Source organism: Ambystoma mexicanum, chromosome 3q (genome assembly GCF_040938575.1).
Source record: "Ambystoma mexicanum isolate Mex_15411 chromosome 3q, UKY_AmexF1_1, whole genome shotgun sequence".
NCBI classification, from domain to species: Eukaryota; Metazoa; Chordata; class Amphibia; order Caudata; family Ambystomatidae; genus Ambystoma; species Ambystoma mexicanum.
In genome coordinates, this window is record NC_090926.1 from 1,254,143,976 (window position 1) to 1,254,158,175 (window position 14,200).

The 14,200-nt window shown below is 46.8% G+C and overlaps 1 protein-coding gene across 10 annotated transcripts in view; it reads right to left on the minus strand.

The window, feature by feature from the left end:
• Positions 1–14,200, minus strand: part of CARM1 (coactivator associated arginine methyltransferase 1) — a 455,353-nt gene that overhangs the window by 149,086 nt on the left and 292,067 nt on the right. For all 10 annotated transcript variants that reach the window (XR_011259957.1, XR_011259956.1, XR_011259959.1 and 7 more), the window contains exons 8-9: positions 5,012–5,093; positions 4,693–4,778 (exon numbers count right to left, since the gene is read on the minus strand). Coding sequence is in view for 4 of the 10 variants with exons in the window: in XM_069604256.1 (XP_069460357.1) it covers positions 4,693–4,778; positions 5,012–5,093 (168 nt within the window). In the remaining 6 variants the exon portion in view is untranslated. The remainder of the gene's footprint in view (positions 1–4,692; positions 4,779–5,011; positions 5,094–14,200) is intronic.

Here is a 14,200-nt window from a genome sequence, read left to right on the forward strand (position 1 = left end):
GTGTGTGCTGGGTCTAGCAAGTACAATGTTAAGTAAAGTCAATTTCACTTTTTGTTAATGTATTGGTTTCATGATCAATAAACAAGTTGTAAACCTTTAACATATAGACATAACCACCATTTAATCCATATTTTAAAAAAAGAAAAGAGGAAACGGAAGACAAACTAAAAACAGGATTTCTACAGTGTCCAATCACTCACCTCCTCTTGATCGTCATCGACATAGTTCATACCATTCAACAAACTATCATCACCATGAACATCTTTGAAAAATAGTTCAATGGTACTCCCTTCTATACTCATCTAGTAGGTATTCCAACATTTTCATGGATGAAATTACTACACCAATGTGATCACCCATCAGCAACCATTTCCACCTATCCAGAGGAGACAGGGATTTCCCCAAGTCCAAACATCCTTTTAAAAATAAACTTCGCAAAATTAGGGCTTCAGAGGCCATTATTAAATGATTGGGTGATTCCATCGAATCACCAGCCTAACAGAATCTGCACTGCGGATTTAATACCCCTGGGATCTTCCTTCTCCACTGCACCTCCCTTGTGTTCAGGATATTTAAACGACACCGAAGAAGCAGATCTCTGATTTTTGATGAAGGGAACTTTTGAAGGTACCCTGAAAGCACATGAAGCCCCTTTCCATCTTCAATTTGTATTTGCCCCAGTTTTGCCTTCCCACATCTCTCATTAGTGTCGATCCAGGACCACTCCTGGAGCTTCTTCTTGATCCTTTATGGGTTACACAATAATTCGGCCACTTTAATATCCCTTCTCTGCAAGATTTTTTCCACTTTAAATTTCCAACATCCTAAATGACTCTGCAACTGTCCCTGCCCACTTTTCAAAATCTCGAAGGGCCGAGCCGGAAACATTCCGGTTAAGGGCCATCGAGGAACTATCGAGGAACTATCGACTCAAGGGACTGAAATTTCAGCTCCTGCCTTATCATACACATCGGTAGTCCATTTGGGAGATTCAAAACCTTTCGCCAAAAAACAATCCTTCCAACTTTCCCCCACCAAGAAGGAAAGATGGAGAACTGCTACGGCTCCATAACTGAGAATTTGGGCCACTATGTTTGTAAAAGGAAATTATGGGGAAAAGCGTAAATTTCCCATATTTCTTTTGGAAGCTCATTCCCCGATTAGCCAATATTGAGAGCCTAGATCTTAAATACATGTAGTGATCTGTGTCACTTCTACTTTTATTGTTACTCCCAAGTATATAATCGACTCCACAATTTCCCACGGGATCCCCCCCGCTCTCCAAGCAAATCTTTTTCCCCTTCCTTTTGCCAGCTGCTTTCATGGCCATGATTTGCGATTTCCCACCATTGATTTTCATACCGTTGATATTCAGGTAGGACTCAAAGGCACTCACTCTCCTTTGCAAACCGATCTGCACCAAATCTAGAAAGACGAGGTCGTTCGCAAAGAGGACCCACGGTATCTGCCAGCGATTTAGCTTTGTTGGAAAAGCCCTAACTTCAGCTTGTGAAGCTGCCACGTCCGCCATGTAAAGGCACAATAGGAATGGGGCCAGAGCGCATCCCTGCTTTAACCCTCTAAAGGTGTTTATTCTCCGAGAGTAGCTCTTTACTTGTAAGCAGATCTGCACAGAGGTGTTCGTATAGAGGGCTTATATGGCTTCAACCAGATCTAACGGGTGCCCCCATTTATTCAGCTTGGTCCATAGCCGCTCCCTGATGACGCCATCAAGGCCTGTTGTAGGTCCATAAAAACAAGATGGAGTGTTTTCGCAGAATTCAATGCCTTTTCTTTCAGCAAGCTTATAATAAAGATTTAGGGGTGTACCCACCCCCTTCAAAAATCCCGTTTATCGTGGGCCTAGTATACCACTCTTTAGGGCCCATACTTTTAGAACTCAGTAAGACAGTCGCAAAGATCTTCCCTATAGAGTCGAGCAGAGCAATAGGCCGATAGTTCCTCGGCTCTGCTCGACTGCCTTTTTTAAAGATGGGAACTATATTGGCTTCCCTCCAAGAAGCTGGTATCTCCATTAGCCACAATCTGCGAAAACATCAGTAGCCACGCCCACTGTTCTTTAATCTTTTTAATTTCTTGTTCAAGAAGCTAAGCTTAGCCATCATGTTCATTGAACTCAAAATTCCACCTCGAGGGCAGTTGATTAATCCTTGCCCCCTCCCTCCAATCGGGGTCTGCAAAGAGGGAGGCATGATGAACCCAATCTTCCTCACAGACCATATTTAGGATATTGGCTTCTCTAAACATCCCCTCTCCCCTGTTAATTAACTCCCAGATGTCAGATTTTTACGCACACACTGCTTTTAGGGTGTGCACAGCATCATTTTGTGATCTAATGGCCCTCAAACCTTTACACCAGTTTTTAAATTTCTTCCGGATCTTCCCACTTCGCTCCAACTTATCTGGATAAGTATCTTTCCTAATGGTGCTTATTTTTCTCAGACCAATTCTCCTATTCACAAGTCCTTGTCCTACACATGTTTTTGGGACCAGGCACTCCTCTCCCCCCCCCCCTCTCTCTTTCACCCTCCAGCTGAAATTCCTTCAGTATTCCCCGGTACTCTCTTTTATTAAGATTTTCCTGAATTTGGACGGTATACAAACTCACTACTTCGTGCACTTCATGATGTTTCAATTTCAGACTATTTCACCCCCCCACCCTCATCCCAGTTCCACTTCTTCTAGGATCTCGCCTCCGTCCGTCCGGCTATGTGAATGTCCAGTAAATCCTGGTCACTCACAGATTGAGGTTTTATAGAAAATCTCTTGATCTTCTCTCTGAGGTAAGTTGACACGAAGCAGTAGTCTATACACAACTCCAATTTACCCCATCACCATGTGGTACTACTGGGCATATCACCCAGTCTGCCCATTTAGGAGATAAATCCTCATTAACATATTTCCCATCCATTCTTGCTCTCGTTCCATCCACTGGCTCTTTTTCAGAGGAATCCCCGATTTATCCAACAATTTAATATTTAAATCACCACAAATGAGGATCTTAATAGCCTCCCATTCATACATCGCTTCATCCACCACTTCCATCAATGAGGCTACCAAGTTTAGTTTCCTTGTCCATATTAACACGCCAATAGATATTAACAGAAGGAAGTTTCCTCGACTTTCATCCCATGCTGCAAGACAAACGCTTGCACATAGGGGGTTGGGCATTTTACCTTCCTTACGTTTCAACCCGAATCTTGTTTGATTAAAGTTAGAAGGCCCACAAATGGCCTCGCCGTTAAACCCTTCAGGGCTGGATTCAAAAATACAATGTAACCATCACAGACCGGCTGCTGTGTTAACCATGTTTCCTGGAATACTAGCATTCCAAACCAATCCAAATTGGACACTTTTTAAAAGAACAGTAGTTGATCCCAGAGAAGGCATTTAAACCTTGGGAAATCTAAAAGACTTCCCTGTGCCACTGCACTGAAGGTGCAGTGTGACAAGTGTGAAAGATGATGCCTATGGAGTTTGTCCGACCTCAATCAAAAAGAAACAGTGTAGAAAATCACATTAAACTACATGAGTGGGAAAAAGGGTTGAGTGTAAGAGTTTATTTGAATACCTGTAACTGTGAATCTTTATTTAACTACAGCTCACATTGGCCCTTTTGAGATAAGCCTGGCTGCTCAACATGCTACCAAAACTATAATACAAGTTTATACCAAAAGGTTGGGTTGCCTATACCTGTAGTCATAGTTGCTTGTAGTGTTCTCAGAGGGTACTACACTCAAACTTTGCCTAACACCCCCAGGAAGGGGTAACTAGCTTTGCATTGAGAGGGGGCGTAGTTTCAAAAGTACTTACCTGCTTTCAGAATAATTGTGAGATCTCTTGTTCTCTCCTTTCTCTTTGTCAAACTCTTTAGCAACTAGGACACTGTGGACATTAATATATCACTGCTAGCATTTAGAATCAGACTTAAGTCACCCAAGGGTGTTGGAAGTGCCTGTTCGCCATCCCAAAAGGGTACTTAAGAGTGTATTATGGAGTGTATTTGTGTGTTACTTTTATATTGCCCCCTTCCGAAGAAGGCTTATTCTAACTGACTGTTAAATTAAGAATTGTTTAAGAAATCCTGTGTGTAAGAGCTTATCTGAATACTTGTCACTGAATCTGTGTACCTCCCCTAAGCTCACATTGACCCCCTCGTGACATAAGCCTGGCTGATCAATCATGCTACCAACCTGTGTAGTACACACGTATACCAAAGGTTGGGTTCCTATTGCCAGGTGGTCAGGGTTGTTGTAGTGCACCCAAAGGGTACAGCATACAATTTTGCCTAACATTGAAGTAGCAGGGAAATAAAAACAAGCCCTTGAAATTAGCATTCAGCAAAGCTATTCTCAACTAAGACAGCTCAACTTTCAAAATGGATGAAGTAAGCGTCTTCAGCTAAATGCACGGGTAATGCATGAGGAGCAGCTGAATTACCAGGAGCCCTCACTTGTAGGTCGCTTCTTTAGTCTGGCAGCAAAGAACGGTTCGCTCCAGCCAGTCCCAACAAGGGAGGCCCAAAGAGCATACCAAGATTGAGTATACACATTAAATCTCTTAAAAAGTGAGCTTCGTGACCAAGTGTAGTCTTGTTCAACAAGCCCATGTGTCTCTCCGCGCGCCGAACCATACACAAACGGTAAATGGAAAAATCAACAAAAGACCCACCTGTGCAAATCACATTCCTTGGCATCCAGGAAATTCACTGTATATTTAACGGACTTTGCCATTAAAATCCGGATATCAAAGGTATCCTAGGGATAGAAAGGGAACCATTAAAAGTCTGCAAAAAAGAGTGGGAGAATACAAGTACTCCATGTTCATTAGGTTACGCCAGAGCCCCAACATGTACACCCAGTTGCCAATAGAAGTGATTCCCATTAGGAAAACCTTACCCCGAGTAGGTCAGTCCACAGTGCCATTAAAAAACAACACCAATTTCTATTGTAGGAAGAGGATGCACTTCCACAAGAACAGAGCCACTTACCACAACAGGCTGCTTGAAATATTCATCCACTGCAGCACCTCTAAGAACGGATAAATCCACTCCGTGGAAGGACGGCTGATACCTACAGGATGACATTAAAGGCGTAATGTAGCAGAAGTGTGCTTACAACAAAAAATGAACAGACTTCTCCTTTTGCATGCCCACTCCCTCGGAGTGCCAGATCTAAAAGATTTTGGACAAATGTTCCTTAGGGTGTGTACCCAACACCACACAACCAAAACAGGATTGATATTATATACAAGTTGTATCAGTGCTTGTATCAGTTTCAGGCTTTGCATATTCTGCCATCAAGTGGTTGGCCTACAATAGCGCCTATGACCAGGATCGTTTTATGCACCTGCTTTGGACAGGATGTTCAATTGTAAAAATTGGGTTTGTTTTATGCCACTGATCGGGTATGCACAGGATGTTAAACAGATACCATCACCAGAAAGACTATTTAGGCAATAAGCCTTCAGCAGTTAATGCCTCGGGGGCCCATAGTTACAGGCCCGAGCGAAGCCCCAGGGCATTACCTGAAGTGTTAATGCCCATCCCCTGCAAGGGACTTATTGCTATTAGTACCCCAGTCTGTAAGACCAGGGTACTAAAAGCAATTTTTCTCTGTTCCTTAACGTTCAGGCGTATCTGAACAGTTGGGCATCCAAATGGGGTGCTACCTGTCTGTGCCCACTCATTCAACCAGGAGGGCAGGAGCCCCCTGCATCAGCTGCTAGATGCCAGAGTTTTGCAACCAGCGCTGAACGCATATTCCGCCTTCCATGTATTACAGGTAAGCGTGCTCTTGGCTTATCAATGCCATCATCCTGCTGCCCGAGCGTCCCATCAGTCCGAATTGGCCATTTGTAGCTTTTCTTTGGAATCTCACCTACAAATTTCACCCATTTTCCACAAGGATCAAGAAAATGGCGCCCGTACCAGTTTAAGCATTGCCAAGCAACGCGCACCGTCGCCGATAGGCCGCTCAGCTGCTCTTCCATGATGCAGGGTCACCGGAAGGCGTGAGCTGGCCTTACCACTAAGGGCGTTCAACAAGGGTGCTACCTGTCTGTGCCTGTCGTTTGCGTGAGGAGCCAAGAGGCCAGTCACCCTGCTCTCCATTCCTACCATTTAGAGGTAGGATTCTCAACAATAGTGCCAGCTAAAAGTACTAAGAAACTCTGCACTATCGTCCTGCAACGTCGCAGCCACACGCACATTATACAGGTTGCCTGGCGAATGACTAAGAACTTGCACCATACTCTATCGCACGGCACACCAAGTGCTGCCCCTGCACGAACCTTACCGCTTTTAATCAAAGCGGTAGGGAACCTTTACATTCGTAATATTGAACCTGCTAATCGGCAACCAATCGCAACTGAACTTTCTGCACCGATATTGTATTATTCTGTTTTAACTGTACTTTTGCCTGGCGCCTACACATTCCTGCCATAGCCGCATGCCTTTATCTATGTACTGTGTTACTCAGCCTGATTAGGTCTGCATCCATGTATAAGCCTTAGAACTAACACCTACGGTCGTATATCAGTTTTTAATGTGTCACTACCATATTTCTATAACTAAATGCCACATGAATAGTCATAGTAGATCCCTCTACTTCAATATTTGCAATTACCACCAACACGCTACTATGCCAATATTATTTAGTGCGCGCTGCGCTGTACATTCCTGATTGCATGTACCTTTGTTTGACACTATGCGCATCTGAGAAGTATCGTTATGCCGTTATTGCTTTAACTGTGAGATACCCCATACGGAATGTCAATGTTGAGCTGCTCCAGGAGGTTATTTTGTTTCTAGCCGATTAGAGCTCACGTTGCCGAGCATGCTCTGGATCGTAGACACAATCGATTGACACAGTGCATTTGACAAGTATTGCTATGTACGTCGTGCTTTTTTCACTAGTACCTCTTCTAGGCTCATTCATTGAGCCCAACCATTACCCCACAGCCTTACACAGCTTCTATACCTGTGTACTACCAGTGTCTAACCATGAATCGCTGTTCACATGAAGTCAAGGCCACACCTTTCCTACCTTCGCTCAACTACAATCTATAAAGCCAACTCATTTTTTACCCAAGTTAAGCTTAGACTCGAAGACTCCTAACAGGTCCTTGGAGTGGCATGAACTCTACCCTGCCCCTACCTAACCATCTCCAGTATGTGTCCTTACATCACCCTTACCCCACTAAAGACTAATGTCAGAATCTGCGCTAGACTCCAAACCAAAAACCAAAACCCATCATGTAAACTCACCACCAACCTTACCCAATAACCGTACTATACATAGAAAAGTACCAACTAAAACTACAAGTAACTATAACAAGATATATGAACAGGATAAAGTGACATTCCCACTAAAGTCTCCATACAGACCATTAAGGGTGCAATAATTAATGCCAGATCATTGGTAGCGCATGCGACTGACATCGCTGATCTAATCACAGCCAAAAATCTAGACTTCCTGGCTAGAACAGAATCCTGGCAGCTTGCTGCAGCATGACCCTCACTTCTACTCGCTGTACCTGACCAGTACACAATCATAAGAGCTGACGGGGCAGACTCCAGAGGTGGCGGCATTGCAATCATAGCAAAATCCAACCTAGACTTTAGAATAGCTACTACGCCTAAATTTTCATCTTGCGAACTACTTGCAGCTAAAATACCAATTAAATACTCAAGTACCATAACTTTCCACCCATTATACAGACCGCCACGGCCTATTGACACCTTCGAGGAAGACTACTTTCAGATAATACTAAAAGGTCCTCACAAATATTAGTACTAGGTGATTCCAATCGAGGATTTAACGACCCCAACGATCACCAAGCATTAGCAGTTGCCAACATCCTTACAGACCATGGTTTTAACCAAAAAGTCACCCAACCTACCCATGGCAAAGGAGGGACCCTTGATTGGGTAGCTGACTTTAACTGCGATACCAAAATCACAGCTATTACGCCCCAATCGAGGACAAATTATCTAGTGTCGTTTACCCTCTCAGCAAGTACTCTGAAAACTAAACCTAACGTGACCGTACCTCCATGACCTACAAGGAACAAACTGAACATCACAGTGGATGCTATCTTGTCACATGTGATCCCTACTCTGAATTCCCTAAAGGACATCTCCAGCCCTAACAAGTTAGTCGGAGATCTATAATTCTAGTTAGGATCGCCCCCCCTTAAACTGCGCAAAGGCAAACCAAGAGCTCACCTGAACCCTTGGTTCACTCTGCGATTCAAAATCCTACGTGCTGAAAAAAGAAAACTGGAATCTCTATGCAAACACCTACCTTTCGCAGAGAATAAAACTAATCTGTTGAATTTATCTGCAAAATACAAGGAAGAAATACTTTGCACTAAACGCAAGTCGTACAACAATCAAATCAACTAAAGAGCTCTTCGTGATCGTTAGAGAGATGGAGAGGCTCATCACTCCTACAGATCCTTGCATAAAGGACAAACTCTACAAACATTCAGAATGCTCTCACCAATAAAATAGCCACATTGAAAATGAAAATTGCTGAAAAACGTCTAAACCTACAGAATTCAGATACTCCACACCACAACCGAAATCCTTCTACTAAACCATCCCAATGCTATAAATTCTCTAAAGTCTCTGTACCAGAGGTACAAAAAAATCATTGCTTACCTTAAACTGACAAGGTACCAAGATGATAGCTGCCCGGCTCAAATAATCAAAGATGCTGCAAGAGACTTGGCGACATTCATATCCAAACTAATCAATGCTTCATTTACCTCAGGCATTGTACCCAGTAACCTAAAGGAATCTTGGGGTCTACCCCTCCTTAAAAAACAATCATTGGACCCTAGAATTCCTACAAACTACAGGCCAATCACTACGGTCCCGTTCTTACTGAAGATACTGGGCAGGGTATCATACCTGCAGATCCAGGAATACTTAGAGACCAACCACCTCAGACTTGTCAATCGGGATTTAGACCTCAACATGGGGCGGAAGAGGGGCGCTGATTGACTTAAAAGCCCAGATTGACAAATTCAAAGACAAAAATTGCATTGCTATTACTGTTGGACCAATCAGCGGCGTTCAATCTGGTTGAGTAGTATGTAATCACCTTGCCTCAGCATCCCACTTCTCAGAACGCTATTACATGGATACAATCATTTCTAAATAACAGGACAAGGAGTCTTCTCTCAATCAGGAGCAGCTGACCCCATTCCCATTACATGCGAGTCCCAAGGCTCTTGCGCATCACCGACCATGTACAACATTTTCACAAAGTCCCTATTTGACTATCTGGACCATCTGGGTGTCACCTACACTAACTATGCAGATGACATCCAGATCCTCTCCCAGCAACAGTGTTTATGACACTGATGTACTGATATGTGTCATTTGTAACGCGCCTATACACAAGTGTTTCAAGGCACGACGAGGCAAGGGGGGGGGCACAAGGGGAGACAGACAACGATCTTACTAGGCCAGGTGTCATTCAGATCGCGCAAGTGCAAGGGTAGGGGGGGAAGGGAAAGTGCAGTACAGGGTTAGTAGAATACAAGATAAATAGGGCCAGCTGGTGGCAAGTGCAAGTTAAGTGCCGGGAGGAGGGGCTGTAGGATACATAGACAGTCCCGTAGTGCAGGAAGAGTGGCTGGGCCAAGGACAAAGATCAGTGAGTGGGCCAGTTGCAGATTCAGTGCAAGTTCAGTGATTTTAGCAGGGGAGAGAGGGAGAGAAAGCGGAGGCAAAGAGGAATGTTTTGAGGTGCTTCGGAACCGGAGATGGTTCTCCTCAAGTATCAGGGAGGCAGGAAGGCTGTTACAGGGGGAGGCCCCTGCTGCGGAGAGAGATCTACCCCAACTCGTTGTTTGGAGAAGCTGCTGACCCTGAGGGAGCTAGAGGTGGATGAGCGAAGAGCTCGAGAAGGAAGATATTTAGGAAGAGAGAGTTGAAGGTATTTTGGCCCAAGGCCCCAGAAGGCCTTGTGGACAATGCAGAGGGTTTTCAACTTAATCCTCGTAGCCACTGGGAGCCAGTGTAGCGATTTCAGTCCTGGAGAGATACGGTCCCTGGGCTTGAGGCCAAGGACAAGTCTCACAGTCCTGTTCTGGATGAGTTGCAAAGGGCGGAGAGTAGAGACAGGCAGATTTAGATGGAGGCTGTTACAGTAGTCCAGCTTCGAGAGAACCAGGGCTCTAGAGACAGTGAGCTTCTGGGGGAAGAGGAAAGGAAGGATACCTCTGAGGAGGTGTAGCTGGTAGTGGGACTTCTTAGAGACGTCGGATATGTGACGAGAGAAAGAGTGTGGAGTCGAAGATGGCCCCGAGGTTTTTTGCCTTGCAGGTAGGAGGAGGGCCAAGGGAGGCAGGCCAGAGAGCTGCAGGGAAGGAGGGAGTGGGTGTGCCGATGAGCAGAATCTCAGTTTTACTGGCATTAAGGCAGAGGTCGTTGGCGGCACACCATTCATGGATAGCAGGAAGACGGTCAGAGATTAGGGAAGGGGAAGAGGAGGCCGAGGGTAGCCTGGAAATGAGCTGGGTATCATCCGCATAGCACTGAAACTTGGGACAGAGCGGCGATGCGGTGGGCAAGAAGTGCCAGATACTGGTTGAACAGCCATGGGGAGAGGTTAGATCCCTGGGAGACACGACAGGTAGAGAAAAAGATGTCAGAGGTAGGACCCCAGTTGGATCTGGGAGGGTCGATTGGAGAGGAAGGAGGTCAGCCACGCCAGAGCCTGATCAGTGATACCCAGGTTATCACGGAGACGGTTGAGCAGTATGGTGTGGTTGACAGTGTCAAAGGCAGAAGAGAGATCGAGCAAAATGAGAACACAAGGGGTGTTAGAGTCCAGGTTTGAGAGCAGGTCCTCACGGATGTTCAGGAGAGCAGTTTCCGTGCTTCTGGCAGCTCTGAAGCCAGACTCATAGTCATGAAGACTACCAACAGATTCAGCATGGAGATTAAGCTGGGAGATGGCCAGTTTCTCCAGGAGCTTGCCCAGGAAGGGAGTGATGGAGATTGGGCGATAGTTAGCTGGGCGGGACGGGTCGGAAGAGGGTTTAAGAAGGGGTGCACAAGGGAGTGCTTGAGGGGAGATGGGAAGACTCCAGAGGCGGAGGAGTGATTGCAGAAGTCAGCCAGAGCAGGAGCCAAGGAGTCAATTTGGTCCTTGATAGTTTGAGGAACGGGGGTGGACCTGTTTAGACAAGACTTTCATAGATCGGACTTGTCTAAACCTCGTCAGCACAAAAAAGAGGAAAGGCAGAGAAGGAGGGAGGAGGGGTGGCTGCAGAAGGGCCAGAGGAAGAGCAGGGATAGAAGGGGGGAGGTGATGGGAAGAGAGTGAGGACAGGATGTCCTGAGTTTTAGAAATGAAGTGAGAGGCCAGTGCCGTGCAGAGGGCCTGGGAGGGGACAGGGGAGGTAGAGACAGCAGCAGGGGTGGCCAGCTCCTTGCAGATTTTAAAGAGTTCCACCGAATTGTTAGATGCCACAGAGATGCAGGCTTGGATAAGGGCTCTCTTCTTGGTGAGAACGGAGAGCCGGTATTGCCTTTGGAGAAGGCGGCAGGCCAGTTTGTCAGAGGATTTACATGAAGCACGCCATTTCCTCTCTGCCACCCTGCACTTGGGTTTAAGGTTGACGAGATCCGAGTCATACCAGGAATTACATTTGGCTTTGGGCTTCAGGCAGATTCTCAAGACAGGGGCAAGGATATCAAGAGTATCAGATATAGCAGAGTGGAGAGGGCTGTGTCAGGGTGTGAGTCAGCCGAAGGGGAAGGGGGGCGAGAATGTGGTAGCGAAAGCCTCAACTGACACGCGCTTCATGGGTCGGATGACCGCGAAGGTGGGTGGCAGTGATGAGGGTGGCTTTGCCTGTGGAGTAGGGAAGGTGAGGTGGGAGGATAGGAGAAAGTGATCACTCCAGGAGAGCAGAGTGGAGAGAGGGACAGATAGCGGAAGGTCAGAAGAGATCAGAGCATCAAGAGTGTGCCCTGCAGAGTGAGTCGGCCCAGACGGGAGAATAGAGAGTCAGAGTCGCAGAGGTCACGAAAGAGTCCAGAGGGAGGACAGGAGGCATCAAGGTGGATGTTGAAGTCTCCAAGAAAGAGGAGTTGAGTGGTTGAGGACAGAAGTGAGGAGGAGAGGTCCGCCCACTCGGAGACGGAGGAAATTTGACCAGGTGGCCGATAGATAGTAGCCACAGTAAGGGAATGGCTAGGAGAGCGAAAGTCAGCAGACAAGGCATTCAAAAGAGGAATAGGTCTGTGTAGGAGTGACAGTGGCAGGAATCCACTCAGGGACGATAAGGGCTACACCCCCCCCAGCACAGTTGGGTCTGGGCACGGAGAGGATCTTGTAACAGTCAGGTAGGAGTGTGTTAAAGCTGGTGACAGAGCTGGCTGTGAACCATGTCTCAGTGAGACAGAGGATGTCAATGTCCAGTTCCTCTAGAAGGCGACAGATTTCAGAGGAATGTTTGACGGCAGAGCGAGAGTTGAGAGTGGCAATGTGGAGAAGGTTGCCATCCTTGAAGGACTTCTGGGGAGGAGAACAGATCAGAGGTACGCCCTGTGGAGGTGAAGGAGCCCGAGAGGGGGCAGGGTGAGAGGGTGGAGGCAAGGTAGCCGAGTACAGAGAAGAGGGGACAGCAGGAGAGGAAAGGAAGTTGATGAGGCACGGGAAGTGTCTATCCAAGAGGTGGAGGTTGGACCGAGGGCCTTGGACCAAGGTGGTCCCATTAGCGTAGACATTAATGATGGCCTTAGAGGAGCGGAAGGGGGCCAAGAGGACATCCCAACGGGTGCCAACATTAATGGGAGAAGAGGAGAAGGGAGAGAGCACAGAGACCATATGAGGGGCCCATAGGTCAGGGGAAGGCACTAAAAAGAGGTCAGTAAGAGTTTCCTTGGAGGAGGCACTAGTGTAGGTGTCAGCGATAGGGAGGCCTGGGTTGGAGACCAGGATGTCCTTTTTAAACTTTTTCCTATAAGATTTAGTGAGGAGAGCAGGATAGTCAATGGAGAAGCAGTTAGAGAAGATAGGCGAGATAGAAGGCACCATGGAATAAGAGGGAGTGGGTGGGGGGGGGGGGGTTGGTGGAAGAGGGGGGACGACAGACGAGAGCAAGCGGACAGGAATGAGCGGAAAGCCCTAGTTTACCAAATTTCTGAGCAACAGTTACATAGTAATGCGTATTAGGTACCCAGTGTAAGGGCCACCTAGGTTTGAGATTCCTGCGAGGGGAGAAAAACAGACCTAGTATACCACACAGTGAAGTGTAGAACCCATGCGAATGAAGTGAACAGGTGTAGGAAGGTGGGTGGGGCGAGCAGGTGGAGCTAACCAGATAGAACGGTGCCTGGCGTCTCCTGCAGACACCTGCAGAAACACTGGGAGTCGCAGCCGTAGGAGCCGCCCTTTGCCTACGGGGGCCCTTAGCCGAGGGGGCTGCCGGGCAGGGGGGGCTGCCCAGGGGGGGGTAAGATTTAAAGGCAGGAGGAGAGTAAGGGGGGGTGGAGTGGGCGGGCAGGGAGGCGGGAAAGGATAGGGGAGCGGAGGACCAGGAAGTGAGGTGGAGGGGGCAGGGGGGCAGCACAACGCGCACTGAGCACAAAACAAAACAGTGCCTGAATAAGTGATGGAAATAAACACTCACTGAAGCCCAAACGGGGCCTGGAAGGGGCAGCCTCACAGGGCTACGGGCGACCGCTCAATCCCGCTCAGCTCGAACAAAGAAGCAAGCGGTCATAGCCTAGTCCTGGAGGGAACACAGGAGAACCAATCGCTAGTGCACAAAATGTATCTAATCATTCAGGCATGGATGGCCACTCACTGCCTTTGCCTGAATGATAAAACCAAGCTTCTGATCTTAAGGTCCCCAGCCAACCTGAACAAACTCAATACAGATTATGCTTCCTTCAATATCGATGGGAACGTGATGCAAACCCATTACACAATTCCGATCAAGATGGTTTACCCATTAAAAAAAATCTAATAGGTACTTTTGGGGGGGGGGGGGGTTGGTGCTTGTGGTGTTATGTTCTCTTGTGTTGTCTGTTATGTTTGGGAATGTCAGGCCACTGCTCATGGCTACGTTTTTAAATGTGTTGGGGTTAATATGTATTTCGAGGTTATTGTTTATTGTATTCTTTGATCTTTGATTCAGGTTCATGGAT